Source organism: Capsaspora owczarzaki (assembly GCF_000151315.2).
Source record: "Capsaspora owczarzaki ATCC 30864 unplaced genomic scaffold supercont2.4, whole genome shotgun sequence".
Lineage (NCBI taxonomy): Eukaryota > Filasterea > Ministeriida > Capsasporidae > Capsaspora > Capsaspora owczarzaki.
Window position 1 is genome coordinate 395365 of NW_011887295.1, and position 26838 is coordinate 422202.

Here is a 26838-nt window from a genome sequence, read left to right on the forward strand (position 1 = left end):
CAGCATAAACTGTTTCCCAAACTGCTTGGCATCTCGATTCAGCACCGAGCTGACCCTGCACACTCGCAGCAACAGAAATCAGCGTTGGCGCACGAGTCGCATTGTGCAGCATGCTGTGAGTTATCCAAGTCGTCCCAGCTCGTCGCCAGCACCATCCACTTGGCAAAATGTGATACATGTAAAAGATGGCATCAATAATGCAGACTGATATCGCTCAAAGTCTGGGAGGCGCCTCACCGGACAGACTTTGCATTGAGCTGAATGGCTTTCGGAGAGCTCATGTGAAACACCAACCACGTTCAAAGATGACTGAGTGTAATGCAGCTTCTATTACAATACATTGTCATTGCAGAATGAGTAGCTGTTCAGGATCCATCTGGTCTCCAAGTCGCGTTGCTTGTATGTAAACCGAGCAGTCAGTGGTTGAAGTGACGTTTTCCTGACCCTACTCGACTCCACTGCACGGGAGAAGTGCCGCTTGTTTTCCTAACATTATCACATTATCACATTATTTTTTGCCTTACGCTGTGCATTTTCATATCCAGACAATGCTCAGTCAAAGCTCGCCGTGGTAAAAATTTGGCACTGACCTCGTTTCATTGCCCACAGCCATCCATCTCTTTCATCCTTCCCTCCCCTGACATTACTATAATAAAAGCAAGCGCTCGTTGCTTTTGTCAACCAGAGTTGTTTTTGGCTTGAAGCGAACGGACGAACGCTTCATCGTCTTTGCTTTCCAATTGGATTGGTTTCCTACATTGAAAATGGTGCCTCTGATCGCCGTGCACTTTGACTTTGCTCACTCTGTGTTGTCAATGCAACACGTCGTTTGTTTGTTTGTTTGTTTGTTTGTTTGTTTGTTTGTTTCTTTGTTTGTGACTAGTTGCAGTCGACGAAGAGAGCCGAGCTCGGTCGCGCCGTCATCGGTGCGCTCAAGCACTTGACGCACTCTCCAGCCAACGACGACGGTGACGACACTGCTCCCGATGCCAACCCTGGACAGCTACATGCAGACGAGCATAGTTTGCCTGAAACCGGGTCTACGCACTCGTCCACGGTGCCCGTCGTCACCATTGATCCAGTCCCGTACGAGATTGCAGCAACTGAGGCTGATCCACAGCAGCCGACTCCGAGCGCCAAGACCAACGCTGCTGCTCTATACACTCAGACTCACGTCAAGAACCAAGAAGGCAATGCTATGATGGAATACTCGTCGTCGTCAGATTCTGCATCGTCGAACAATGACGAGTCGAACAATACGCCAAGATTGGCTGTTCCGGGCGAAGATACAATCCACGTATCCAACTCGACGGCGGATTTGCTCTCGCTTGCCATTCAGCGAAATGCCAGCATGCACAGCCTGCCTGCATCCGAGCAGGATTCGCTGGCCTCCATCACGGCAAACTGCATCGAGGAGTGCCAACCGGAGACCAGGCGGGGCGAGCTGTTGTACACGCCGGCAACGCCAACCTCCGCCATGTCCTTCACCGACTATCGCCACGAGTCTGACGACGACGACGAGGACGAGTACGAAATGCCATCTGTTGCAGATGGCGAGGATGCGACAAGCAAGAATCGCCATTTGGGCCAGCGCCTTCACAACATGCTGCATGCAACCCACCAGCACGTGCATCTTCCTCATCGACATGGCGGCAAAATCATCGACGCGGTAGCAGCAAAAGACGGGGCCCTGACTCCGGAATCTTCTGGCGACTCGGTGACGGATGCAGAGGAGAGCTCGCGCGCCTGGCATCGTGTGCGCGAGTACCATGGCGACCTGAGCTCGTATCTGCAGCGCATCCACGTTGAGCACAACATTAACGAGCGCACGGCGTGGGCCGCAACCGAAAGTGTGCACGTCAAGCATCTGCTGGACGAAATGCTGGGCCTCGCCCAGGACAATGCCGCGTACTTTCGCAACAAGGCCACCGTCAAGCCCACCTTTGGCAGTCGCCCGCGCGCCGAATCGGCCGAGCGGTTTGAAATGCTCTTCTTCCGTGCCCACTCAACCGTGCTGGCCATTCGGCACGACACCTTTTCGCTGTGCTGGCTCGCGCCACTGTTTGACTTTGATGAGCATGTCAAGTCAAGTGGGTACCGCTCCCTCGTGCGCGTCGTCATGGCTTGCTTGAGCAAGTTGGCCAAAGAGATGCGTGCGTTTACATTGAGCCGGGACTCGCTCCTCTTTCGCGCCGACGCCAGCTTTGTCGTCATGGAAGACTACATCAAAACGCTCGAACTGCTGAGTGCCATGCTGAACATTGCTCTGCGCATGGCCTCGCTGGGGCACAGCAACAGTGTTTTCCCTGGCGACGCGTCTCTCGGGCCTCTGCCGGCGTCGACCCTTGCCGCAGCCGACTCTCTTCTCGCCGAAGTCGAGGGCATTCAATGTGCTCGTTTCTATGGCCGGAAGTTTGGGTTTCAGGTAAGCGGCGTTGGTTTGTTTGTTTTTTTTTGGAAAAAATCTCATGGCACAGCTTGGTGGCTGTTTGATTCGTTCGATGGCGGGGAAAGAGGGGGGGGCTTTAGCTTTGCTCTGGTGCTCACAACACGAACATAAATCCTTGATGAAAACAGTATTCAAAGCCGATGCGAACCACCCTCAAGGTGATTCTGATTGCCATGGCGTCGTACAGCTATGGGTTTAACAATAACAAGAGCGACCTGGCGCAAAAGGTGTTTGCGCTTGCGTCCAGCCCCTTGTACGTGTTTGGCTCGGAGGATCGCGCTCGCAGTCTCAGCAAGCAACTCTTGCGTGGCGATCTTGCCTTTTCCAAGGCGTTCTGGAACTTGACGGAGAATACGATGGCCAAGGTATGCATGCACCTTTTTTTCCGTTTTTGATTTTTGAGCAGGATCCACGGAGGAGCTAGCTTCCGTGACGTGCATTTTTCTCACCAACTTCTTGATACAACCCTCTTGCAGCACGTCTCCAAAGTCGTCTCTGCGAACGTTTCTGTCAACTTTGTCATGAAGATTCCCGTCGTTGCGTTGACGTGCCCTGCCGACGATCCAAGTCGCTATCCGGCGGGCGGGAATGTGCATCTCAGTGTTGAAACGCTTACCAATGATGGCTTGTTCGACGTTGTCCATGCCCGTCTCATTTCGCACGAGTGGTACGCTGGTCAAATGTACGAGTGCGCCCACGTTGAGAGAGGTGGCGAATCCGAGTCGCGCCTCTTCACCAAGGCAAAGCCAATGTCGAATGCCTTGATTGTCCACTTCCACGGAGGCGGCTTTATCTCTCAGAGCTCCAAGTCTCACGAAATTTACCTGCGTGAATGGACACGCGAGCTCGACTGCCCGATTGTGTCTGTGGACTACACGCTTGCCCCAGACGCCCCGTACCCGCAGGCTCTGTTTGAGTGTCTGTTCACGTACGTGTGGGCGCTCAAGAATGCGGCGCGGCTTGGTACGACGGCCGAAACGGTCATTCTTGCGGGAGATTCTGCAGGCGCCAACCTTTGCTTGACGGTTGCCCTCAAATGCGTCGAGCTGGGCATTCGACGCCCTGCGGCGGTCTTGGCGTGCTATCCGCCGTGCTTGATCCAGTATTGGCCTGCCGCTTCGCGCATGCTGAGTGTGATGGACGCGCTGCTGCCGACCGCCGTGCTGAAAAACTGCCTCGCTGCGTATGTGACCGGCACAGACAAGCTTCCAACCACCGTCACCAAGGCTGAGCGCTCCGGACCTCGTCGAACCTCATCCAAAGCCGACGCTGTCATTTCCACGGACGCCGGCGAAGGCGAGACAGTCACCGTTTCCGCGAAAACGGCGGCAACGGCAATGCAGGCCGCAGCCGAGTCTGGAGGCGCAAACGCACCATCCAGCGCCGGGCCTCCCGCGGCTGGCTGGCGCATGGATCCTTTCATTTCGCCGTTGGTTGCGTCGGAGGAGGCGCTTCGACGTCTGCCGCCAATCCAGATTGTTGCTGCTGGGCTCGATCCGCTGCTGGACGACTCCATCCAATTTGCCCGTCGTCTTCGCAGCGTCGGCCACCCGGTCAAGCTGCACGTGTTTGACACGCTTCCCCACGGCTTCCTGAGCTTTTCAAAGATTGTCGACGAGGCCGATGCGGCCTGCCGCTTTTGCACAAGGTTCATGGCTGGCGTATTTACCGCTGGCCGCTCGCGTGTTGGCACAAATTTTGCAGCCGCCATGTCATCCGCCGCTTCGAAAGGTGCTCACGGTGGTGCCGGCATGGCTGCCGCTCTCCAGCGCCGGTCAGCGACCGAGAGCGTCGTCCAGCATAACGAGTTGGCGCCCCAACCGTGATGATGGAGGAGGGGTGGTGTTTCGGTGCCGTGTTGATAGCTATGCTGTGAGTGTGTGGGTGTGTGTTTTTTGATTTCTTGGTAAACCTGATTTGTTTTTCTGAGTTGAACGTTTGAGATAATTGTTTCAAAGTCCCGTAATGCTCCTGGCACCCGTGTTTGCCGCGTCACAATCTGTGTGGCTGGTCCTTGTCCTGCTTGTCTGTTGTGTAGATCTACCATAGGTGTGTTTTGCTGTGCGAACACGTGAACGAGGAAATCGGAACAGGCCAGCATGAAAAGAGTTTTTTGCGCGCGGCTGTTCACAGATTTTTTCCAAAATTGCCAGGAGAATGATAGCTCCGACTCGCCTCGCAGAATGGGGGTGCTTTGCTTCGAGAAGGCGACCGAGCGAGAATCTGGCACCATCAGCACCAAAAACCCAAAAATCACGGAGGATTTCTTGTTTTTTTTTTCTTTTTTTTTTTTCGCGCTTTTGGCCATTCAAAAAGCGCGGTGAAAATGCTCTTTTTTTCCTCAGTCTTCTTTCATTCAGTTTTTGAATCCAAGTTTTCACATTTTCACACAATGTCCACCATCCACGTCACTTCCAAGGCCGAGTTCGACACTCACATCAACGGCGACAAGCTCGTACGTGCAGACACCTCACCTCGCCTTCTTTGCCTGTATCTGTATTGGTTTATCTTGTTTTCCGCGCTTTTTTTTTTTTTTTTACTTCGGCTTTGATGTTCCGTTCTCGTGCTTCGGAAGCCACAGCAACGCACAGCCATGCGCGTGTGAGGAACGCGGCAGAACAGCTCAGTTTCAATGCAGAGATGAGGTTTGGAAAGCGCGCGCCCAACCAAGAAAAGGGAGAAGAAAGAAAGAAGAAAGAAGACGTGTTCACAAAAAGACAGAGATCGCCGTCCTTTGAGCCTCTCTCTCTCTCTCTCTCTCTCTCTCTCTGGTCACTCGAAGGTCACTCTGTTGCGGACTGTGTTGCAAAAACGCTCAACGGTCGCTCCTTCTGTTCAACTGGGGAAGGGCTGCTTCACTCTCCCAATCACACACACACTCTCACTCACTCTCGCTCACTCTCGCTCTCTTGTCTCTTGTCTCTTGTCTCTTGTCTCTTGTTCAGGTCATTGTCGACTTTTACGCCACCTGGTGCGGCCCATGCAAGATGATTGCCCCTCAAATCGAGAAGCTCGCCGCCGAGAACACTGGCATCACCTTCCTCAAGGTCGACGTCGACGAGCTTGAGGTAACAACCCATCGTGCAGATCAACAGCAATACGCTCAATGCATCTAGAATATGCTCAATGCTTCGTGAACTGGGTGACAATGAAGTACAGTTGTTTTGTTTCTTAATTTTTTGTTTCTCACCAACAAAACCACCACATTTTGCAACAACAATGACAGGACGTCGCTGCTTCCTGCAGCATTAGCGCTATGCCCACCTTCCAGGCCTTCCGAAAGGGCTCCAAGGTCGGCGAGGTCATTGGCGCCAACGTTAAGGCTGTTATCGAGCTTCTTTCCAAGTAAAGCAAAAACACTTTTTTGCCTTTATCAGTTTGTGTTTTTTTTTTGCACTGGTGTTGTTTTCGCGATGACTGTCATCCATGCAGCCTTGTAAAGCATTACAAAGTGCAATCAGATCTTGCGAGTTGTTGTAGCTGGTCTTGTCTGTTTGAATTTCAAACGAACGGCGACAGATTCGTCTTTGGGTTGTTTAAATATCGCTGGGTTGGAGGAGCGGGGTTGGTCCTTTTTTTTCTGCGTAAGTTGCCATGAGAGTGTTTGGGAGTCAGGCAACTTGACTAGAGCCGAGACTCGACTGAAGCTACTTGACAGGCGCAGGGACGCGAGTGCTGTGTGCGCTACGAAAAGTCACAGTCAGCCCATCTCCCAGCTGGTCGGCGGTAAACCTGCAGGTTTGCTCCAAAAACTGCCGACAGTTGTCGTCGGTCAACTCGAGCCAATGCGCGAGAACGGAGAGAGGCAGGGAAGGGAATGAGGCGGTCAAAATCGAGATTGCCGTTTGGCGAACGTTCGATTTGAACGTCTAGTCCACACACACACACACACACACACCGCGCGCCGTTCGCACAATGAGATAAGGACGTTGCCAACAGAGAGGCCGATTGGTGGTTAGTACATGCCCCACAGCGCTTACACAAATTGAAAATCAGCAAAACTCGAATCCGACTCACCTCAAGGACGAGCGCGTGCCACGGAGACGCAGACCGGCAGAGCTTGAAGAAAGCCCGGAACCGCCGCAACGACACTGCACCATGCACGGCCAGAACAAACTGCAGTGGAGGCGACTCGATGTCCGCACGAGAGAGCTGCTGGAGCAGCGAATTGAACTCGCCAGAGTTTGCGTCTTGACACAGCAGCCGCAGCGCGAGGCATCCGATAAAATCGCGCCTTCTCCGAGCACGAGCAGGATCCAATCCGATGGCTACAGCGGGGTAGATCTCGCGGACGAGCACGACCAGTGTCTTGTGCAGCTCGTCGTTGCGTTGCGCAGCCATGCATGCCTGAGCCGCCGCCTCGTAGACGTCCACGCTGAACTCGTCGAGCTGAGCGAGTGCATAGACGCCCTCACGCAGCTTGCGGCATGCGGCAACGATCGGCTCGAGCTTGTCTGTGCGAGCCTCCTGAGCCTGCATCCACTGACCCGACTCGACAGCGGCAATGTGGGGCTGGAGTTGCTCCAGCACATCCCGAAACAGTCGCTCTTGTGCAGCTCGATCCTTGAGTGAGACGCCCGTCGACGGAGCGCCGTGGTCTTGCTTGCTGATCAGCGCGTACTCGGCGCCGAGTCGCTTTGTCGCGGGCGCTGGTTTGAGTCTGCTCATCCTCACGGTACACTGTTGGTATGGTTGTAAAAAGAAAAAACAAAGACTGAGCTTGTTGAATTTGAGATGATGTGTGGAAGTAATTTGGGAGGTGGGAGGTGGGGGGTGGAGACGTTCAAATTCACGCAGAACTTCATGAACTCGAAACCAATATTGGAACGTGTATTGCAGGGCGAGACAGCGGTCGAGACATTGGAAACAAACACTCATGCCATTTTGAGAGTGCACACCTTGTCCTTCATGCGCTGGCAAAGCTCGTAGGCGCTCTTGAGATGCGCCAGAGATTGTGCAAGCGAAGGAATCGGGCACTCGACCTCGTCGTGATCGACAATCTCAAATCGCGTGCCATATGGTGTTTCACTGAGCAAGGTTGGTGTGCAGGCAAGTAGGAAACGATCAACGTCAGTGCACCGAGTCGCGTTCAGTTTCAAACGACAGCAAAGAGAGAGAGAGAAAGAACCCCTTTCGGAACGTACTGCACATAGCCAATCAGCATGTCGGCCTTCTTGCGAGCAACGGAGGAAGGCTTTCGAGCAGGTTGGTTGGTGCCGAGCAGAGTGCACGCATACACCGAGACATTCAAGGCAGCGTAGTTGATGGAAAAGTCCACAAACAAATCTGCCGGGAGTCGAGGGTTGAACGCGTTCTGGGAGGTTGTGATCAGACAAACCAAGAGCATGGAGGAATCGAGGTGAGCGACAACAATGCAGAAACGCGTTGGTGGAGAAAAAGAAGCCAATGGCATCAAGACGCCTGTTGGTTCCGTTACCAGCTGTAGATCATCGATATTGTAGGGGAAAAGATTGGATTGGAACAACAGCTGATCCTGGGCTTTCCGCAAGAAGGCCATAACGCGATCCATGACCTGCGGTTTGTGGAAAATATCAAGTCAACGAAGGAAACGCGTCAAAAAGCAAATAGGCAAAAAAAAAAAACACACAAATACGCACCGATTGAACTTGTTCCCGGGTGTGAAAGAGACCATGTTGCAGACTAGAATCATCCAACTCTGACAGTGCCAACTGAACATAGTTGGTGGCGTTTTGGATCTGAAAATCGCACAAACACGAAACGTCAGAGACGGGCCAAAAACCCTGAAGTCGACAGCTAATAGGACTGACACCAAGGACCACACTCACCTGAGATAATATCCAGGGCTCCTTTGATGTGATGGAGGTCGATATTGGCAGAGACTTGTTCCACTTGGAGAACCTGACGGTGACATCCTGTGTGGAGAAACGCGAGTGTAAGTCCCTTGGTAAGGGTACAGATGGCGGGCTTGAAATCAAGTGAAATCGCCTTACCGCTTTGATGATGCGCGATCCCTCGAGCATGGCAAATCCTTTGACAGAATCACTGCAGAGCGAAAAGTGAAACGAAATGACAAAAAAAATGAGCAAAAACCCCCAATGACAGGTCCTCAATGCCAAGCGCTCACACAAGCTCAAATCGTTTTATCTGTCTCTTCATCATGATGTCGACTCACGATGTGTTGGTGATGGGAGCAGTGAAGACGCTTGCCTGAGCCACGGCAGACGAGACGCCGGACGGTCCAGCGAGCGTTTGCGCGCAGTCCTGCTCAACGAGCCGCACAGAGCAGCAGCAACACACGCACAAGCACACACACAAACACGATTGTCAATGTCAGAGAGTGACGAGCGATGACTGAGGCTCAGTTAACAACCGACCTTGAGCATGAGCCCGAGCTGCATAAAGACGGCAGGCACCTCCATGCGAAGCAGCCACTCGAGCTCCTTGTGCTGAGTCAATACCAAGCGAGTGAACAGCACAGCCAGATGCAACCCCATCGACAGACAGACAGACAGACAGACAGTGAGCGAAACGAGCCGTCATCCCTCAATCTCAATCTCGCTCTCCCCCCGCCCCAATAGTCAAACGCGGTCACCAACACGACGTAAGCTCAAGTTGCGAGGTTTGGTTTATGCTTTGCTGTTGTACCAGGTTGGACTTTTCTTGAGCGATGAGCTCGGTGGCGGACAAGTCCTCGCCCCAGTCCGGAGCGAGAATCGACGTGACGCTCGGCGTTGCTGACATTTTGCAATTGGAAACAACCGAAAGAAGAGTGGAAAAGATGCGATGGACAGAGTACGCATTCGTGTCCACGAATTCGAACAAAGTGAAGAGCGAAAGGTAGAGAAATTTATCTTTTTGGAATGTACAGTAGGACCGAGCAAAATCAAAGGCGGGTGCTTTGCAAGGATTGCTCTTAGATGTACCCGACGTCAAGCCTTTCCAATAGCACAGCGGTTAAAGACATGTTGGGTCGAACTTGAACCTGCCAACCCGCGCGCATTTGTCGGATGACAGGATGATTGGCTGGCAGGATTGTCACAAGCTCGAAGAACGAATCGACAAAAGTCGGTGCCGCCGAGCATTCGTATCGAATAGCACCTTGCTCATCTCGGACAACCAAATCAAAGCCGGTGTCATCGATGCTGTCAGAACGGTTTCTCGTGTCACGAAGCACTTGAATTGCTTTCACACGGACTGAATTCCCATTGAGGCCTTGAGGCAGCGTGACTTTCAGAATATTGGTGGTATAATCATCAAACTCCCATCGCTTGGTGCGATGTACGCCTTGCCAGTAGTGCGCCTTGTCCATAATGAGCTCGGCAAGCTCGGTTGGTAGTGCTGGTAGAGATGTGGCTTGATCCTCCAGCACTGGTTCGCAGGTCAGCAAGTGCAACACGGTCTGAAGATCGTCAGCAGTTGCCAATCGTGGAAGCAAGGAGAATGCAAGAGGGTTGATCTGGCTATGGATGCTGTGCAAGCAAGGTGAATGAGCACTCAGCAGGGCGACTCCATTGGTTTGGAGGAGCACAAATCGTTCGGACAAACATACCAAAGGTTAGACAGAGTTCGGTTGACTTGACTCGCTTCACGAATCGCTTGAAGACCAGCATTGCCAATGCAATTGGATCGTAGACTATCACTTGAAGGGTGAGCAAAGTATGGCTGACGCTGGCCCAACGAGCAAGATCAGCAAAGCAAAGAGCGCAGCAGCTTACTCGAGCCACTTCAGCGTCGTGTTAACTTTGAGCGCTCCAGCAATCTCCTGCGCCCCAGCATCATCAATTCGATTCCAGTCCAAACTATTCGTCCCTTCCGTCAGCGAGCACCCCAGATCTCTTCGACTTGATCACCCCTCACATGCATCCGTCAAAGTGAGATGCCTTACTAGAGCGTCTGCACCGGCATGTTCCCTTTGAGTGCCTCTGCAATCGCCTGTGCTCCGGCATCGCCAATCTGATTATCAATCAAACTGTCCATCACCTCTATCAGTGAGCACTGAATTCCCTCTGCTGGATGACCCACTCGTGGATGCTTCAGTCACAGTGAGATGCCCTTACTTGAGCCACGGCAGCGTCTTGTTCACTTGGAGTGCCTCAGCAATCGCTTTTGCGCCAGCATCGCCAATCTGATTTTTATCCAGACTGTCCACATCCCTCCATCAATGAGCACTCTTCTGAATCACCCACTCTCATGCACCAGTCGAAGTGAGATGCTTTACCCGAGCCGAGTCAACGTCTTGTTCACTCTGAGTGCCTCAGCAATGGCCTGCGCTCCAGCATCGCCAATCTGATTCCCACCCAGACTGGCCCGTCCCCTCCATCAGTGAGTGCTCTCATTGCTCTGTGTAGTGCATCACCCATTGGCATGCAACAGTTAATGTGAGATGCCTTTACACGAGCTCGATCAGCGTCTTGTTCATTTTGAGTGCTTCAGCAATCGCCCGCGCACCTGCACAGCCAAAATGATTGTTCGCCAATCTGATTCCCATCCAAACTGTCCATCCCTTTCATCAGTGAGCACTCTTCTGAATCGCCCACTTTCATGCATCAGTCAAAGAGAGATGCCTTACATGAGTGTAGTCGGTGTCGTGTTCACTTTGAGCATCTCTGCAATCACCTGTGCTTCCCCATCGCCAATCTGATTCCCATTCATGCTATTCATCCCTTCATCAGTGAGCAATCTGAATGCTGTCTGTTGGATCACCCACTCACGGCATCAGTACTCGTAAGATAACTCACTTGAGCTCAGTCACCGTCTTGTTCCCTTTGAGTGCCTCAGCAATCGCCTGCGCTCCAGCATGACCAATCTGATTGTGACTCAGACTGTCCATCATCTCCATCAGTGTGCCACTCTTACTCTCATTTATCACTCACTCACATGCATCAGTGAATCTGAGATTCCTCACTAGAGCTCAGACAGAGTCTTGGTGACTTTCAGTGCCTCTGCAATCGTATTCGCAGCAGCATCGTCAATCTGGTTGTTTTTCAGCCTGTTCATCCCCTCCATCGGTGAGCACTCGTAATGCCATCACTACTAGATCACCCACTCACGTGCATCACTCGAAGGGATGCCTTACCAGAGCGCAGTCACCGTCTTGTTCACTTTGAGTGCCTCAGCAATCGCTTGAGCTTCAGCCTCGTCGATCTGATTGTCGTACAGACTGTCCCTCCTTTGTATCAGTACACACGCGCAATCACACTATGTTCCCTATCAACCTGGCTTTCTTCTTACTCGAGCCATCCGCTTGTGTTCTTGACTTTGTCATATAACTCGCGCTGTCTCTCAGTCATACTCTCATAGGACAGCATGGTTGATCTATCATTCCAAGCAGAGCGGTTAGAACGCGTGACCGCCTGTCAAGTCCTGATTTAGCTAGCTTCGGCCTCTGGCTCGCTTCCTCGACCCCACCCTCACTCGTTCACAGCATCCCCTCAAACGGGGAGCGAGTGCAGTTTCAGGTCGGACGGGCGCAGCCAGCCAGCTGATCGTGGCTCAAGAAAATCCTGTTAGTCTGTGTCTTCCCTCACTCGCTCACTCGGTTCCCAGTCAACACTCTCCGACTCGCCCCTCAGCCGCCAAGTACAGCGTCCAAACGACCTCGAGCGCGGGGTTGGAGACAGAGCCATCATCAACGGAGTGCAAGCACAGCTCAAACCAACCGAAAAGAGTTACCACCACAAACAATAGAAAACAAAGACTGAAGCCCAAAAAAGGCGAGCGGAACTCGGTATCTCAGACAACGCAAAGATGGACTCTAGCCCGACTTGCACTGTCTGACCGATCACGCACGCTTCAAACAAATCCCAAATCCTGTGTTATTGAGATCCCAAAATCATTTGGAAATCTGTGAAAAAACACACACTCACACAATCGGCTGGACCCTCGAAGTAGGGACGGCTGTTGTGTGTGCAGCCAAAGTCGCGCTAGATGACATTCGTAGCCATCACAGCAATTTCATCCAAATGAGGAGGCGCAACTCCAGATCTGCGTGTCGTTAATGTCGAATCCTCGCGCTCATCTCGATTTCCTGCGTCACAGGCAACACAAAGGCCTCGCGTTCTCTCGTTCGGACATGCCGCTCAAAAAATCGGAGTGCCGGTCTGAACTTTACCGCCTCTGTTGCACCGTGGCAGATCGCAGATTGGCCAGCAAAGGGAACATGTCTCATCCAATCACCTCCAGCTCATTCCCAACCGAGGAAGACCTCCATATACATTGTCTGACACCCAACCAGAATCGTCCATATGGCGGTTCTCGCTGGTTCAAGCTGACAAGTCAGGGCAAAAGGTGAAACTTTGTACTGTATGAATCTAGCAAGGATCCACCAAAAACAAACGAGCAAGCATCAGAGACCCATCAGCCGCCCCCCCCACAAACTCGGTGGTTGCGTTGGTTGCTTTTAATGGTGTCCCGACTGGGCGGCGTCTGATGGGATGAACGAACAGCACGAGCACAGAATGAGCAACAATAAAAAAAAAAAAAAAGTTCAAAACCTCCAATCCGATGCAGTTTGACTTACGCCTGAGGTGGGGAAGGTGGTGCAGGTAGCCACCGAGGCCAGTGATCAGGAAGAGGTGGAGAACCGGGGCAGCCGAGTTCTTGTACTTGCTGCCAATGCAAAATCCATACAAAAAAAATCAAGAATGAGTGCCTGTGCTTCCCGGCTCCCCTCAGGCTCACTTCTGCCGCAGCAATGAGTGGTTGGGTTCACTACGGCAGGCCTCTCGTGATGCTTCCTGTGTTCCCTTCTCTCCGCATCGCGCTGTTCTGGTGGTCTGTGAGCCAAAGCGTTCTCCTCGTGTGCCTCACTCTTCCCCGCCCCTCGTCAGTACTCCACGCGTCGACTACCAATGCAACAGAATCTGCCCACTATACGTGATTCCAAGTGGTCTCTCCTTGAGTTGAAGAAGGGACGACCGTGACGACCTCAACATGACTGAAGCGAACAAAAAAAAAAAAGCGATCTTTTGCTTTTATTCCCCTCCACAACCACAGCAGCGATCTCTTGGCTGACTGTTGATCACTGAGCATGCATTGGTGTGTGTGTGTGTGTGTGTGGTCGGACTTACTTCCAGTAGCCGGAAGCAGCCTGGTTGACGCTGGCAGCGCGGTTGGCAGAGAGCGCAAAACCGCGGACGAGCTTCGGGATGTCCTTGACAAGAGCAGCAGACGACATTGTGGAGATGACAAAAAGTAGGGGTAGACTGAGCGACCCTGTCTGAGAAGATCGGGATGAACGAGTGAAAACCATGCAAGTTGAAACGGCAGGATGAAAAGGACTTGTGAGGAGATAAACGACAATAATTTCATTCAAAATCAGCTGGAAAAAAAAAAAACACAAAACTACACGGCAAGGAACATTCAAGAACTCGAGCTCTTCTCGCACATACGCTCAAACGCATCCAATACTACAGAGCGAATGTAGGAGCGAGGAGCGGGAAGAGCGTGCCAAAGCTCAAACTGCGCAAAACCTTGCTCAATCAGCATGTCAATCCCGCGAATAATCGTGCAGTTGTGACGCGCGGCCTGCTCCAGGAGAGCAGTGGACGGAGGAATGTAGGCCACATCCAGCACAACAACAGGCGGTGTTGCCGGGGTGGATTGCTCCAGCAGTGCGTCCGGAATGGTGACGCCGGCCGAAGTCGGAACGGTCGCAAGCACAACATTGACAACAACACCCCGCTGAACAAGATCGCGAGCAAGGTCTTGAACAACCTCCACCTTGTACGCCCAGGAAAAGTCGGCCGCAAGTTGCTCCGCATTGGCAGCAGTGCGATTGTGCACGTACACTGTCGACATGCCGAAAGCGGCCAATGCATACATGGCAGCCCGCGCCGTTCCGCCTGCACCGAGAACAAGCGCAGTCCGGGACGCAGACGAAGAAATCGGCTGCTCACCATGCGCAGAGCGCGCCGGTTTCGTGAGAAGGTGCTCTGAAACTGGCCATTGCGTCGCACGCGCCAAGCAATGCAAAATGCCCAGCCAATCCGTGTTGTCGCCGTGCAGCCACTTGGGCGCAGAGTGCCCGACCGGAGCAGGGAGACAAGAGACAGTATTGATGGCGCCAATCACCTCTGCTGCCTTGGACAGCGAATGCATGTGCGGAACCAAATCCTGCTTTAGCGGAATTGTCACAGAGGCGCCATGCACTGGTGCGCCCGCAAACTCGAGCGGCTCTTGCTGCAAGGTCGCTCCACCGAGCAAGATCTGCACTGCAACATCGGCACTGCTCGTCTCGCAGAGCGAGTAGCGGTGTGGAAGCCCCACAGCGTCAAAGGCCGCGTTGTGCAAAGTGGGCGACATTGAGCGCTGAATGGGGCTTCCAAGCAGTACAAACTGCTGTTGGGGAAGCAGGCCAATCTGGTTGCGGAGCTGGTGCAGACTCGGCAACGAGAGCTGTCCTGGGGCCGCTTTGAACGGCAGCAAGGGATGAGTAAAAGGTGTCATCATGGTGCTTGTCGCACGAGACAGAGAGCCGGCGTCGCCCATACAGAGCGTCAATGTCGGAATGGGCTTGGCCTTGACGTCTCGTTCGCACGCTTGAATCGAGGCAGCAAGCTGGGCCAACGCGTAATTGTCCTCCACAGTGCCCGCCCGCGCAATCACCTTGACAATGTGCGCACGGTCCCCAAGACGCGCCTCCTCGAATCGGCCTCGGAGGGCATTCCAGGCAGAGTGGTGCACGGGAACACGGCCGGAAAGACCTGGAGCAGCCCGCCGCAGCAAATGCACTGCTGCATCGGGCGTTGACGACTCGATGGATTCCACCTGGCCCCATCCCACCGGCACGTGATACGACCCAATCACACGCGTGTTGGCGGCAGACAGGGCTTTCAGCACGGTTTCGCGGGCCGATGCCGACCATGTCGTTTCCACGTCTACGTAGGCACAGCCGAGACGGATGCCCAAGAGAGTAAGCCGCAGCCAGTCCGCCTCCTTTCCGTCAAACTTGCCGCCATGCTGCACACTTCGGACAGTGTAAATGATGGGCAGACCGAGTGGGGTAATGCGACGCAAACACGCAACCTGCTCGGCAACCGCCGTAGCATCGCGCCAGCAGTCCAACAAATCCACCCGGAGCTCGATGGCATGCACACCCTGCTCGCAAATGGCCGACAGAATGTCTGTTCCAGTCAGTGACCCAGGATCTCGGGATGGCAGGATGAGGCGGGACAGCGCATCTTGGCGGAGCACACCCTGAGCCTGACGAGCGCGATCGAGCTGAATCTGCGCCACAATAGGACGGAAAGCATTGGTCAAGGCAGGCTCGGTCAAATCTGCAAAGGTTAGCGACAGAAAGCCAGTTGGAGTGCGAATCTCCTCGGTGGGGTGCAACCAGCCGTTCGGTCTGATCAAATCCAGCGAAGTCAGTCGACCTGCCGCGGGCCACGATGGTTGCGTCGACGGGTACAACAGCTGAGACGAGCCCGCGGCGGCAGAATCGGTTTGCGAAATGAAACGCACAAACTCGTGCAGCTCGCGTGCAATACGCGTCCAATTCGAGTCGCCGCGCGAAATGACAAACTCGTACTGGCTACATGCGCGGTAGAGCGGCAGACGTCGTGCGTAAATATCGGACGGGTGTTCATTCCAGGTGGGGCGCGTCTTGTCGCTCAAAAGGTACGCCACGACATCATCCGTGTGACGGTGGAGCAACACGACACGTCCAAACTGAGCCAACAGTTGTCGCGCGGCCTCCGTCTCCACAACACCACCTCCACATGCAATGAGCAGCGGTTTGGAGTGGCTGGTGCCGGACGACAACGTTGTTGTTGTTGCTGTTGTTGTTGTTGTTGTAGCACCGCTGCCATCAAGGAAGGGCACGAGCAAACCGCGCAGCGTTTGTGTCTCGGCGCGGCGGAAGCTTTCCCAACCATGGGCTGCAACGTGGTCCAATATACTGACGCCGCCAAGTGCAGTCGAGACAATCAGCTCGTCCAAGTCGATAAACTGGCGCGAGTCGAGGGCAGCAACCGCAGCACCCAAGGTCGACTTGCCAGCGCCGCGCATCCCAACCATGACGATGGGCAATTCAGCCAAAGACTGGCGATTCGCGTCGACCGTCGGCGTTCGCGACTCTGGCGTGCTTAGTGGAGCTTGCACGCCCACGCCCAAATGCAAGGTCAGGTCGTCCCAGAATTCCGGATAGGTTTTTTCGACGCACGCTCGCTCGCTAATAATCACGTTCGGAACAACGCACCCTAGCACGGCAAAGCTCATGGCAATGCGGTGGTCGTCGTGGCACACAATGGTTGCGCCATGCAGCTCGCTCGCGGGACGCCCGTGAATCTCAAGGCCATCCTCCAACTCGACAACGTGAATTCCCATCTTGGTCAGCTCCTGCAGCATGACGAGAATGCGGTTGCACTCTTTGACGCGCTGGTTGGCAATGTTGCGAATGGACGTGACGCCGTCCGCAATGGCACACACTGCAGCGAGAGTCATGAACGCATCAGTCATGTCTCCCATATCTACCGTGCCAAGAGCTCGGAGTCGAGGGGCGATGCCGCTTGGCCCAGTCACGGTCGTGGTCATGTCCGTCTGCTCAACGGTGCAGCCCATTCGTGCAAGCAGGTGACAGAACTGCGCATCCCCTTGCAGCGACAGCTTGCCCACATTGGCGACCGTCACCTTCTTTCCGGTGACGGCAGCAATGGCCAGCGGGTAGGTGGCAGAGGAAGCATCGCCTTCGACCGCGTACTCGGGAGGATTGGCGTACTTGGCGGTGGGAATCTGGTACACTGGGTCTGCGCCAGAGCCCGCGACAGGTGCGGCCACTGGAACGCCGAAATCCTTCATCAGTGCCAGCGTCATGTCAATGTAGAGCTGAGACACGACCTCACCACCAACAAGGCGGAGGCGAACCGGCTGTTGGGTGTACGGCGCGCTGATCAGCAGGGACGAGACGTACTGCGATGAAATGTTCGCGGCCAGCTCAACGTCACCACCACGCAACGTGCCCGAGCCGGCAGACGGGGCGCATGCCACGCGAATGGGCAAACACCCAGGCTTCTCGAGGCACTCGATGCTGGCGCCGTTCGCCACCAGAGCGGAAATCAACGGACCATTCGGTCGCTCCTTCATACGCGGCTTGCCAGTCAAAACCACATGGCTGCGAGCTGTAGAGGTACCGCCCGTTGGAGCGGCCGAGCAGACCAGAGCAGCAACGGACGTCAAAAACCGGGCGGCCGTGCCGGCGTTGCCCAGATAAATGTCGTCCTGTGGTGCAGTCAGCAATCCTTCAGCACCGCGCACGGCAAGAACAGTCCCTTCGTTCTCAAACTCGCTATGCACGCCAAGAGATTTGAGCGCTTGCAGCATGACACGCGTGTCGTCTGAGTGCAGCAATCCCCGAATTCGGCAGGTTCCAGTGCCCAGCGCAGCGAGCAACAAGACCCGGTTGGAAATGGACTTTGAGCCGGGGACCTGAACTACGCTCTCGGCAACCAAAGGAGTAGCAGCAGTAGTAGTAGTAGTAGCAGCAGCAGCAGCAGCGGTGGCAGCAGCGGTGGCGGAAGACGACGGCGGTGGCGCAACGGGCGCTTGGACTGCGCCAGGGACGACCTGGACATACGATGACAAGACGCGCCGGATTGTGTCGTCGGTGACTTGGGATGCTCCGATGCGCTTGTTTTGAGGGTTGGGAAGGGTGACGACACTGCCGATGCCGGATAGGAGCACCACAGACTTGGTGCCGCCTTGGTTTTTCTTGTCGAATGCCATTGCGGCCATGACGCGCTCGAGCGGCAATCGCGCGGCTGGGTACTGCGTGGGTAGCTCGTACGCGTCCAGGCAATCCGACAGGCGTGCGAGATTGGCCTGTGAGAGCAAGCCCAGCGACCGCGCAATCTCGGCCTCCTTGATCATGCCGATGGAGACGGCCTCGCCGTGAAGCATTTCTGGCTGGCAGAGCGCCTCGACGGCGTGGCCAATGGTGTGACCAAAGTTTAGCAACGAGCGCATGCCCGTGATTTCCTTCTCGTCCTCGGTCACGACGCGGGCCTTGACGGCAGCGCATTCGAGAACGACGTGCTTGAGCGCTGCGGGACTGCGCGCAAAGACGTGCTCAACGTTGGACTCGAGCCACTGGAAGAATTGCGCATCGCAGAACGCTGCCGTCTTGATCACCTCTGCCATCCCGTTGGACAGCTGCCTGTCGGGCAGCGACTCGAGGAAGCGCAGATTGAGGTAGATGCGGTGCGGCTGGTGGAAGGCGCCCAGCGGATTCTTGCCCAGCGGGGTGTCCAAGCCCGTCTTGCCACCAATGCTTGAATCGACCATCGCAAGGAGCGTGGTTGGCAGCTGCACGACGGGAACGCCGCGCATAAAGCTGGCCGCCGTGTAACCGACGAGGTCACCGACGACGCCCCCGCCGAGCGCAATCAGGCAAGTGGATCTGTCGCATCGCTTGGCAATCAGCAAGTCCTCGAGCTCCGACTTGGACTCGCGCGTCTTGGCGACCTCGCCCGGTGGCAGGACGAAAACGAGCACGGCGCCCGACTCGACCGTCAAACCCGCGCGCGCAAACGCAGCGACGACGTTCTGCAGCCACAGGGCAGCGACAGTCTCGTCGGTGACAATGACAAACTTGCCGTTGCGCTTGGACGGCAGCGAGCGGCAGAGGTCGTCCGGGATGGACGCGAGCAGATCGTGACCGACGCGGATGGCGTCATGGCCCAGGATGCCCACCACCGAGACCCCAGACGGAGACGGGTCTGACTGTGGTGGTAATGGTGCAGCAATGGCAGTCCCAGCACCAGAACCAGAAGCAGAAGCAGGGGTGTTGCTCGAGCTCATAGCAAATGAAGGATGAAGGTTGAGCGGGTTTCGGAGATAAAAACCAAAGTCTGAGAAGAGTTGAAACGATGTAGTAAAAGTTTGAAAAAAAAAAACTGAGCTCGATTGACAGAATAAAAGCATCGATAGAGAGTGAGGAAACACACGCTAGAAACAGTACTGACGAGCAGAAGTGAAAGTGAGTAAGGAAAGGCGAAAAGTCGCAGTGACTGAGATTGACAGCAACAACAACAACAACAACAACAACAACAACAACGCTTCGTCAGTCGTTCGTCCATCTCTGATCGTCGGGGGGTGGCGATGACGTTACTCGACAAACATTGGCACAGTCAACAAGGACTCGTGCTTTGGGAGTTCATGAGAGAGCGATGTGGTGATGGAGAGAGAGAGAGCGATGAGCTGCTTGGACGTTGAGCCACGATCGCTCTGCGTCTCTGAGCGCTCCAAAAATACCGCCATTCGAACTCCATGCAGTGTATCGTAACTCTGTTTACTATTGGTTTCGTGTTGCATCAGTCATCTTCTTTTCGTTGGCTGAGATACAATGACCTTGCGCAGTGTGTCCACATTGAACAGAGCATGCGCGTCGGTCGTCGCGAGCGTGCGGCCACAGCCAGCGACCGAGCACCATCGCCGTCGCCTCGCATCCTCACTAGCGACGCATCTGGCATCGCGACGCGCTGAACCCCAGCAGCACCAGCAGCAGCAGACACCCGCCAAGTACTCGATTGCCATTGTCGGCGGCGGTCCAGCTGGCTTTTACGTTGCCCACCACCTGGTAAGTCCTCCTGATGCTCGTCAGTCTCTGCAATGTGTCTGTGCTCCATTCGAGTATCAAATCCGCATCAAGACTCTCGCTCGTGTGTGGCGAATGCAACACTGGAACTTCGGCTTGATCTTGCTTGGTCTTCTCGCTCTCACTCTGCGCATATTCCTTCTTCTGCCAGCTCAAACATCGCCAAGATATTACCGTCGACATCTTTGAACGGCTGCGGATGCCATTTGGACTGGTGCGCTATGGCGTCGCTCCTGACCATCCCGAAGTCAAAGTACGGCAGACTGTCCTCTCAGATTTGCTCTCAGATTTGCTCTCAGATTTGCTGTTTTGGATTGTTGCCCTCGTCTCACCTGCTATTGTGTTCAATCAATTTCCACTCTCCCCCCCCCCCCAATAGAACGTCACCAATACATTCGAGCAAGTACTCGCCAATGACCGAACGCAGTACTTTGGAAACGTCGAGGTCGGCAAGGACATTGGCCTCAAGGAGTTGCAATCCCTCTACTCCGGGGTCGTGCTCACATACGGCGCAGAGAGCGACCAGCTTTTGAGCGTGCCGGGCGAGTTCCCAGGCCCTCGTTTGTCGGACAACAAGCACCCAAGTCTCGCCGAGTTGCACCAGGCGGATCGCAGCGCAGCCGCTTCGGGCGGCGTCATTTCCGCGCGGTCGTTCGTTGGCTGGTACAATGGCCACCCCGATCAAACTGCCCTCAATCCGTCATTGACACGCGGAGACACGGCCGTCGTTTTCGGTCAGGGCAACGTGTCGCTGGACATTGCGCGCATGCTGCTCGCTCCAATCGACGCACTGCAGCGCACGGACATGGCCGACCATGCCCTTGCCGAGTTGCGGCGAAGCACAATCAAGCGCGTGGTGCTTGTTGGGCGGCGCGGTCCGTTGGAAGTTGCCTTCACGATCAAGGAGCTGCGCGAAATGACCAAACTCCCTGGCGTCGCATCCACATTGAAGCGTCTGGAACTCACCCCGGAAGAGGTGGCCTACTACAACAATGAGCGTCCTCGGAGACGCCTGACCGAGCTCCTGGTGTCGACCTCCGAGGCGGCCCAGAGTCTCACATTGACGCCCGACCAACGGCGGTGGGAACTCCTCTTCCAGCGCATGCCGGATGGCATCGTGCGCGATGCCGCGGGCAATGTCACAGGAGTGCGTCTGCGGCACACTGCGCTGCAAGGCGCGCCAGGATCGCGATCGGCGGTTGCTCTCGAACAAACCGAATTCATCCCTTGCTCGCTGGTGATTCGCAGCATTGGCTACCGAAGTCTGGCACTCCCAGAGCTGCCTTTCGACGCCCGCCGCGGCATCATTCCGAATATCAAGGGCCGAGTGGTCACCCCGTCTCAGCCTGGAGAACCGACCATTTTGCCGGGCCTGTACTGCGCCGGCTGGGTCAAGCACGGCCCGCTCGGCATCATTGCCACCACCATGAACGATTCCTTTGCAACATCGAGTCTCATCCTCGACGACATTACCAAGCAAGCTTTGCCGCCGTCTCCGGTCGCATCTTCCGCCAGTCCGTCCGCCCTCCCCCAGTTTGTCTTTAACAAGCAGGCCTTCCTTGCAGCCAATGCCACCGAGTTGGCCGCAGGCACTGCTCAAGAAAGGCCCCGTATTAAAATGCTGCATGCTGACCCCGCAACGTTGGCAGATGCTCAAAGCGAGACGGCGCACGGCGCAAACTAACACCAGCAAGAATTGCTTTAACAAACAAACAAAATTGCAAAGAAGTATAATCCTAAATGATACAACCGTAATAAACGCAGCAACAAAACAAAAGAAACAAGCAAATTCAACCAAAAAAAAACGCAATTCATAAAAACCAAAATTGCTCGAAAAACCAAGGCACTCCTTTTCATCTACTTTGACTTTTTGTCAGCTTCAATCGGATACAAACGAAGCTCGAGACGCTCAAGACCACCGGTCTTGACTTCAAGGACGCTGCCTAGAACGTAGCACAGGAACATGACGACCACAGTCCACGGGTAGAGCCACGAAATGTACATGTGAATCGCGAAATCGACGGCGAAAAAGATGGCCGATCCAATGTGCCACCGCAGAGCGCGGGCTTCATCCGTGGGCACGGGTGTGCCAAAGCTCCGAGCGCCAACGGGTTTCGAGTAGAATTCCTTCAGCCGCTGCTCCTTTTCGGCCCACACCTTGGCGCACCATTCGCCAACACGGCCTTCATCGTCCGTCGGGGGCAGCTCGCTCATCGGGTAACGCTTGATGTGCACGTGAGTCTGCGATGGCATGGTGCCGTGGAGCACGGCAAACTCGGAGCGCGGCACAATCGGGTCGTACGCGATCGTCATGTCGTAGATGGCCTCCAGGTCGCTCCCCAGCGTGCGCACCATGTGCGTAAAGCCCTTGACGCGCGGGTGCATGACGCAGTGGTAATGCGGGAGGCTCTGCTTTTGAGCAAAGTGATGGCTGCGCAGCGCCGTGGAGCGCTCGAGGTCGGTGCCCTCTGGGAAGATCAGAATTTGGTACTTGAGCTGCTGGCGCAAAAAGTGGCGCAGCATGTCTGTGAGGTACGCCTCGTCCTTGTCCCATCGCCGGTCCAAGAAGACAAAGTTGAACATTTGCATGGCGGGCCCAGCGAGCGGGATGTGCTTCAAGGGTGCCTTGAGCAGGATGCGTTCGTTTTCGAGCGATCCTTGGCGCAGCAGCACCGGCCACAAGAACATCCAATCCAGGCGGGTGCGGTGGTTTGGCGTCATGATCATCTTTTCGTGGTCTCGAATCTGGTCGCCGTAGATCGAGTACTTGATGCCAAACACGTACTCTGTCGCAATAAACACACAAGATCGATTCGTTTTTTTGAGTTGCCAAATTTCAGCAATTTACGACCAGAGCTCGAATTTCGCGTTTAGCTGTATCTTGGTTGCTTACCGAACAGCAGCTGCACTCGTCACAGAGATGAACGACGCGCAAGAAGGGCAGAACCAGCCATACAAACACAAAACAGCATGACCAGACACTGAGTGAGTGGGACTGAGTGACTCGACTGACTTGGGCATTGTCCGTTTAGCAGATTGCTGACGGATTTCACAATTCACAGCATGTTCACCAGCGCAGCTTCATTCCCAACTGCCCGCCTCGCTCATCACCAAGCATCAGTAACTTGCTGTTGCTGAGCCCATGTTTGGAGCGACGGGAGTGTGGAAGCGCTGGCCACGACCCCGCCCCGCGCGCCCGACCACAGCGAGCAAACGGGAAAAACTTACGATCGGCATTTGGAACCAGACCTTCTGGAGGAGACTGACGCAGCGGTGGTACCAGCGCGGGGAGATGTAGAGCAGCGGGAAGAAGAGCATCACGTAAATGTAGCAGTATGCCATCGACAGGATGAGCATCAGCATGAACGTGGCGCCGCGCAGCCGCTGGAGCGGGGTCGGCGGAGCGGCATTCAAGCGGCGGGTCTCGGTGACGTGCCCAAGCGCCTCCTGCACGCCCGTGTGCTCGCGGAAGTGCGTCTCGAGGTCGGCAATGGACAGGGACGACGATGACAAGGGGTTGGTGGACGCTTCGGCCCCCGTCGGTGGCGCCTCGCGGGATGTTCGCATTCGATTGAAATTGGACTGAGTTCGAAGGCGAAGGCAAAAAAAAAAAAAAAAAGCGCTCAGAAGCAAAGAGGTCGCAGATTTACAGTAGATTTGTTGATTTCAGGGAAGGGAAATGAATGGGTTGATTGTTTTTGAATTCAAACAAAAACAGCCACTTTGGCGAAAAAGGAAGACATGAAACATGCAACACACACAAAACACACAAAACAGTCAAAAAGAGTTAAAAAGTACAGCGACCCCCGACTAGACCACGGGGTCGGAAAAGCAGGGGGGGGGGGGAAACACTTTGACCTTTAAATGTCGTCAATGTCAAAGTCGTCTTCGGCGGCGGCGGCGGCAGGTGCGGGAGCGGCGGGAGCCTTGCTGCTCGAGGAAGCAGACGAGCTGGACGAAGCGGGAGCCTTGCCATTGCTCTTGGCTGGCGTCTCCTCCTCGGATTCGTCCTCGTCGTCGTCGTCGCCCTCTTCCTCGTCGTCCTCATCGTCATCGTCTTCCTCGTCGGCAGTCTTGAGCCAGGTCACAAAGGTGGCAGCGGCCTTGTGAATCTCCTTGCTCACTTCTTCGCTGACATACTTGGTGGAGGGCTTGTCGTTCCAGCGAATAATCTCGGCCTCGTCGAGAATGTCATTGTCGTACATGGCCTTGAGGATGTGGCTCGTCTTGGGCAGCAGGGTGGCGCGGTACAGCTCGATGAGAGCCTCCAGGGCGCCAAGCACGTAGCGTTGCGCGCGCTTGTTCTCATCAGTCAGCTTGACAAAGAACTGGCTGCACTTGGGGATTTGCTGGAGGATGGCCTCGTTGAAGCAGACTTCGACGAGGACGCCGGCAGCCTTCTCCTTGATTTCGAGGCGCTCGGCCTCGGCCTGGATTTGGTTGGCGGTGCGAGCGACGGCGCCAGCAGCCGGCTTGGCGGCGCAGGTCGACGACGACGCAAAGTTGAAGAAAATGTTGATGCGCTTCTTCTCGGGGAGCTCGAGCTCCTCGCTGTGGGTCAGCTTGGACACGCTCTCGCCAAGCGTGGCGTTCAGCTCGTGGCGACGCGCGGCAACCGCGTCGGCGCTCGTGTCCACAGACCAGTCGCCATCGTCCTCGTCCTCTTCTTCCTTGTGCTTGTGCTTGTGCTTCTTGTCCGACTTTTCGCCCTTTTCGGCCTTGTCGCCCTTGTCGGCCTTGTCGTGCTTGGACGACTTTTTGGAGGGCGAGGGAGCAGCAGAGCCGTCGAGGGCCTTGCTGGCCTCGCGCTGCGACTCGTGTTCGTTCTTGGTCGTGGCCAGCGCTCCGGACGAAGGAGGGTTTTTGAGAATGAACGTGGTCAGCTTGTGGCGCATGTCAACCATGTTCTTGGCGCCGCAGGCAGCGCACTTTTGCCAGATCTGCTGCGCCTTGTCCAGCAGAAGCTCCGTCTCAGGGTTTTGGCAGCTCTTGCACAGCACAAAGCGCGAGATGAAGCCGTCCAGAAGCGTCTGGAGCTTTTCGGCGTCGTGCGCGCCATTCACAACATAACGCGAGATCTTGTCGTCCATCTGCGTCTGCGCACCAAGCTCGCAGCCAAAGTACTTGCAAGTGTACTCTGGCGGGCGAGCAAGACACTTGGCAACGTCCGACATGTTGACAATGACAGTCTTGATGCCGTTGCCCTTGCCTTCAATCTTGGACTGCAGACGGGGCATCTTGTAACGGTAGAACGCATCGTTCACCGCGCGGTTGATGTTGACGTTCGCCATGGTTTGGAAAAGAAAAAAATCAAAAAGTCTCGGTGAAAAGGTTTTTTGAAAAAGAGCGAAAACGGAGGCGGGGGGGGGGGAATCAAAGATATGGCGCGAAAAAGAGTGTGGAGAACAAAAAAAAAACGAAACGGAAAAAACAGACCAAAGGAGGGGGAAAAAAAGGAAAGGGGGGAAAAGAGATTTAGCAAAAATCAGAAAACGGCCTGGAGTCGAGGAGGGGGACAACGAAGTGCGACGAAAGTCGTCGGAGGAGGAAAGGACGTTGTGGACGAACGAATTTTTGCGAGATGGAACGAGCTGCCGCTACCGGAGCACGGAGCAGAAGCTGTTGAAAAGGGAAGGGAACCAACAACAAGTGTGGTAGATTCAGAAACGAAGCGCGCGGCAGAGCAAGCAGCGTGCAACGGTGGCGGGATGGTTTTCGGTGAGGCGCAAGCAAAACGAGCGACGACGTGACGACGGCAAGTGGATTCGGCGGCGAAACTTGCGATGGAAGATGGTGTGCTTTGTGTATGCGTTTGGGTTGGATGCATACGACAACAGAGACGTTGGCAGCGAGCAAAGAGGGAAAGTGGCGAGTTGAAGCTTTTTCTCAAAGGGACTTGACCAGAGAACGAAAAAGGAAGAACGAGTCGGTGGCGCTCTGCATGACGAGTTGATGGACGCACAATATCAAGCAGACAGAGTGAGGGTTGATGGTGAGTGCACATACAAAAGGCATTATCGGACGTAACAGCCAACAGAGACGTAAGAAAGGAAGACAGATAAAACGAGAGCAAAAACAAAGCGATGGCTGGACGACGAAGAGAGAACGTCGAGAGCCGCTGCGAGGCATGACCCGTAACCGTGTGTACAAGGCACAACAAAAAGCGATGTGTCACAACGAGTCCAGGCTCACAGACTCAACGATAACGGAAGCGAGCAAAGACAAAATAAAATAATAAAACATGCTCCAGCCAAGACGCGTTCCTTGGCTTTTAAAAAAAGGCTGCATTTTGGTGCTTCAAATGTGGCTTCGTTGCTGTCTCTGTCATCACGGTGGCTCAGGTGTTGTACAGAAAGCAACGAGCGTATCTGACAACGGAAGGAAAGGGGGGGGGAAAACGTCGCAAAAACATTCGCAGTGGAACATGATGTTGCAATTCTGATGCAAAAAAAAAAAAAAAAAAAAAAATCAGGTTTCAAAAAAAAAAAAAAAAAAAAGGAGGAAAACGCAATGGACGGCGTGGTCCGTTCTGGCTTTGTTCGTTGTTTTTGGTGCTTCTGCTGCCTCACGACGAGGGGTCGGCGTGAGAGGGGGTGAACAAGGCGTCCTCGTTTGATGTATCTCAATGCCAAAAACGCTCGCAGTGTCCACGGAGCAGGGGAGAGAAAGAAGGGAAAGCTGCGGCCGAGACGAAAAAGCATGGACTGACGCAGCAAAGAGCGCGGTTCAAGCCTCGATCACGATGAGTGATGACGAGACGTGGAAGTGTGGGGGGTCACCCCAGAGCAAGATCAGGCCTTGGCCCCAAAGGGTG

The 26838-nt window shown here is 54.7% G+C and overlaps 10 protein-coding genes across 10 annotated transcripts; 3 read left to right on the top strand and 7 right to left on the bottom strand.

Annotated features, from left to right (window-relative positions):
• Positions 1-764: 764 nt before the first annotated feature.
• Positions 765-4275, top strand: CAOG_02924 (hormone-sensitive lipase; the record flags this gene model as incomplete). The annotated part of the gene is made up of 4 exons (XM_004363706.2): positions 765-782; positions 884-2425; positions 2578-2814; positions 2926-4275. 4 exons carry the CDS (start codon positions 765-767, stop codon positions 4273-4275), a joined length of 3147 nt encoding a protein of 1048 aa, XP_004363763.2.
• A 524-nt stretch (positions 4276-4799) lies between these two features.
• CAOG_02925 (thioredoxin) lies at positions 4800-5964 on the top strand. Its single transcript, XM_004363707.2, has 3 exons — positions 4800-4904; positions 5395-5517; positions 5676-5964. The coding sequence occupies exons 1-3, from the start codon at positions 4842-4844 to the stop codon at positions 5796-5798; spliced, it is 309 nt and encodes a 102-aa protein (XP_004363764.1). The 5' UTR covers positions 4800-4841; the 3' UTR covers positions 5799-5964.
• Positions 5730-7178, bottom strand: CAOG_02926 (hypothetical protein). Its single transcript, XM_004363708.2, has 2 exons — positions 6467-7178; positions 5730-6318 (listed from the first exon to the last, which is right to left on the bottom strand). The coding sequence occupies exons 1-2, from the start codon at positions 7115-7117 to the stop codon at positions 6097-6099; spliced, it is 873 nt and encodes a 290-aa protein (XP_004363765.1). The 5' UTR covers positions 7118-7178; the 3' UTR covers positions 5730-6096.
• An 87-nt stretch (positions 7179-7265) lies between these two features.
• CAOG_02927 (hypothetical protein) lies at positions 7266-9209 on the bottom strand. The gene is made up of 9 exons (XM_004363709.2): positions 9077-9209; positions 8806-8877; positions 8604-8692; positions 8422-8473; positions 8257-8343; positions 8068-8166; positions 7887-7982; positions 7594-7763; positions 7266-7477 (listed from the first exon to the last, which is right to left on the bottom strand). Exons 1-9 carry the CDS (start codon positions 9170-9172, stop codon positions 7324-7326), a joined length of 915 nt encoding a protein of 304 aa, XP_004363766.1. The 5' UTR covers positions 9173-9209; the 3' UTR covers positions 7266-7323.
• A 118-nt stretch (positions 9210-9327) lies between these two features.
• On the bottom strand, positions 9328-11739 carry CAOG_02928 (hypothetical protein; the record flags this gene model as incomplete). The annotated part of the gene is made up of 12 exons (XM_004363710.2): positions 9328-9900; positions 9981-10064; positions 10147-10230; positions 10317-10400; positions 10489-10572; positions 10650-10733; positions 10825-10908; positions 11001-11084; positions 11170-11253; positions 11337-11420; positions 11508-11591; positions 11663-11739. 12 exons carry the CDS (start codon positions 11737-11739, stop codon positions 9345-9347), a joined length of 1473 nt encoding a protein of 490 aa, XP_004363767.2. The 3' UTR covers positions 9328-9344.
• A 971-nt stretch (positions 11740-12710) lies between these two features.
• CAOG_02929 (hypothetical protein) lies at positions 12711-13641 on the bottom strand. The gene is made up of 3 exons (XM_004363711.2): positions 13501-13641; positions 12951-13039; positions 12711-12856 (listed from the first exon to the last, which is right to left on the bottom strand). The coding sequence occupies exons 1-3, from the start codon at positions 13605-13607 to the stop codon at positions 12831-12833; spliced, it is 222 nt and encodes a 73-aa protein (XP_004363768.1). The 5' UTR covers positions 13608-13641; the 3' UTR covers positions 12711-12830.
• A 114-nt stretch (positions 13642-13755) lies between these two features.
• On the bottom strand, positions 13756-19300 carry CAOG_02930 (pentafunctional AROM polypeptide). The gene has a single exon (XM_004363712.2). The coding sequence runs from the start codon at positions 19226-19228 to the stop codon at positions 13793-13795; it is 5436 nt and encodes a 1811-aa protein (XP_004363769.1). The 5' UTR covers positions 19229-19300; the 3' UTR covers positions 13756-13792.
• A 450-nt stretch (positions 19301-19750) lies between these two features.
• Positions 19751-21814, top strand: CAOG_02931 (ferrodoxin-NADP(+) reductase). The gene is made up of 3 exons (XM_004363713.2): positions 19751-20006; positions 20176-20277; positions 20404-21814. Exons 1-3 carry the CDS (start codon positions 19773-19775, stop codon positions 21706-21708), a joined length of 1641 nt encoding a protein of 546 aa, XP_004363770.1. The 5' UTR covers positions 19751-19772; the 3' UTR covers positions 21709-21814.
• CAOG_02932 (lysocardiolipin acyltransferase) lies at positions 21743-23616 on the bottom strand. Its single transcript, XM_004363714.2, has 3 exons — positions 23253-23616; positions 22918-22927; positions 21743-22810 (listed from the first exon to the last, which is right to left on the bottom strand). Exons 1-3 carry the CDS (start codon positions 23589-23591, stop codon positions 21882-21884), a joined length of 1278 nt encoding a protein of 425 aa, XP_004363771.1. The 5' UTR covers positions 23592-23616; the 3' UTR covers positions 21743-21881.
• A 45-nt stretch (positions 23617-23661) lies between these two features.
• CAOG_02933 (translation initiation factor 5) lies at positions 23662-25961 on the bottom strand. Its single transcript, XM_004363715.2, has one exon. It carries the CDS (start codon positions 25313-25315, stop codon positions 23885-23887), a length of 1431 nt encoding a protein of 476 aa, XP_004363772.1. The 5' UTR covers positions 25316-25961; the 3' UTR covers positions 23662-23884.
• Between the last annotated feature and the right edge of the window lie 877 nt (positions 25962-26838).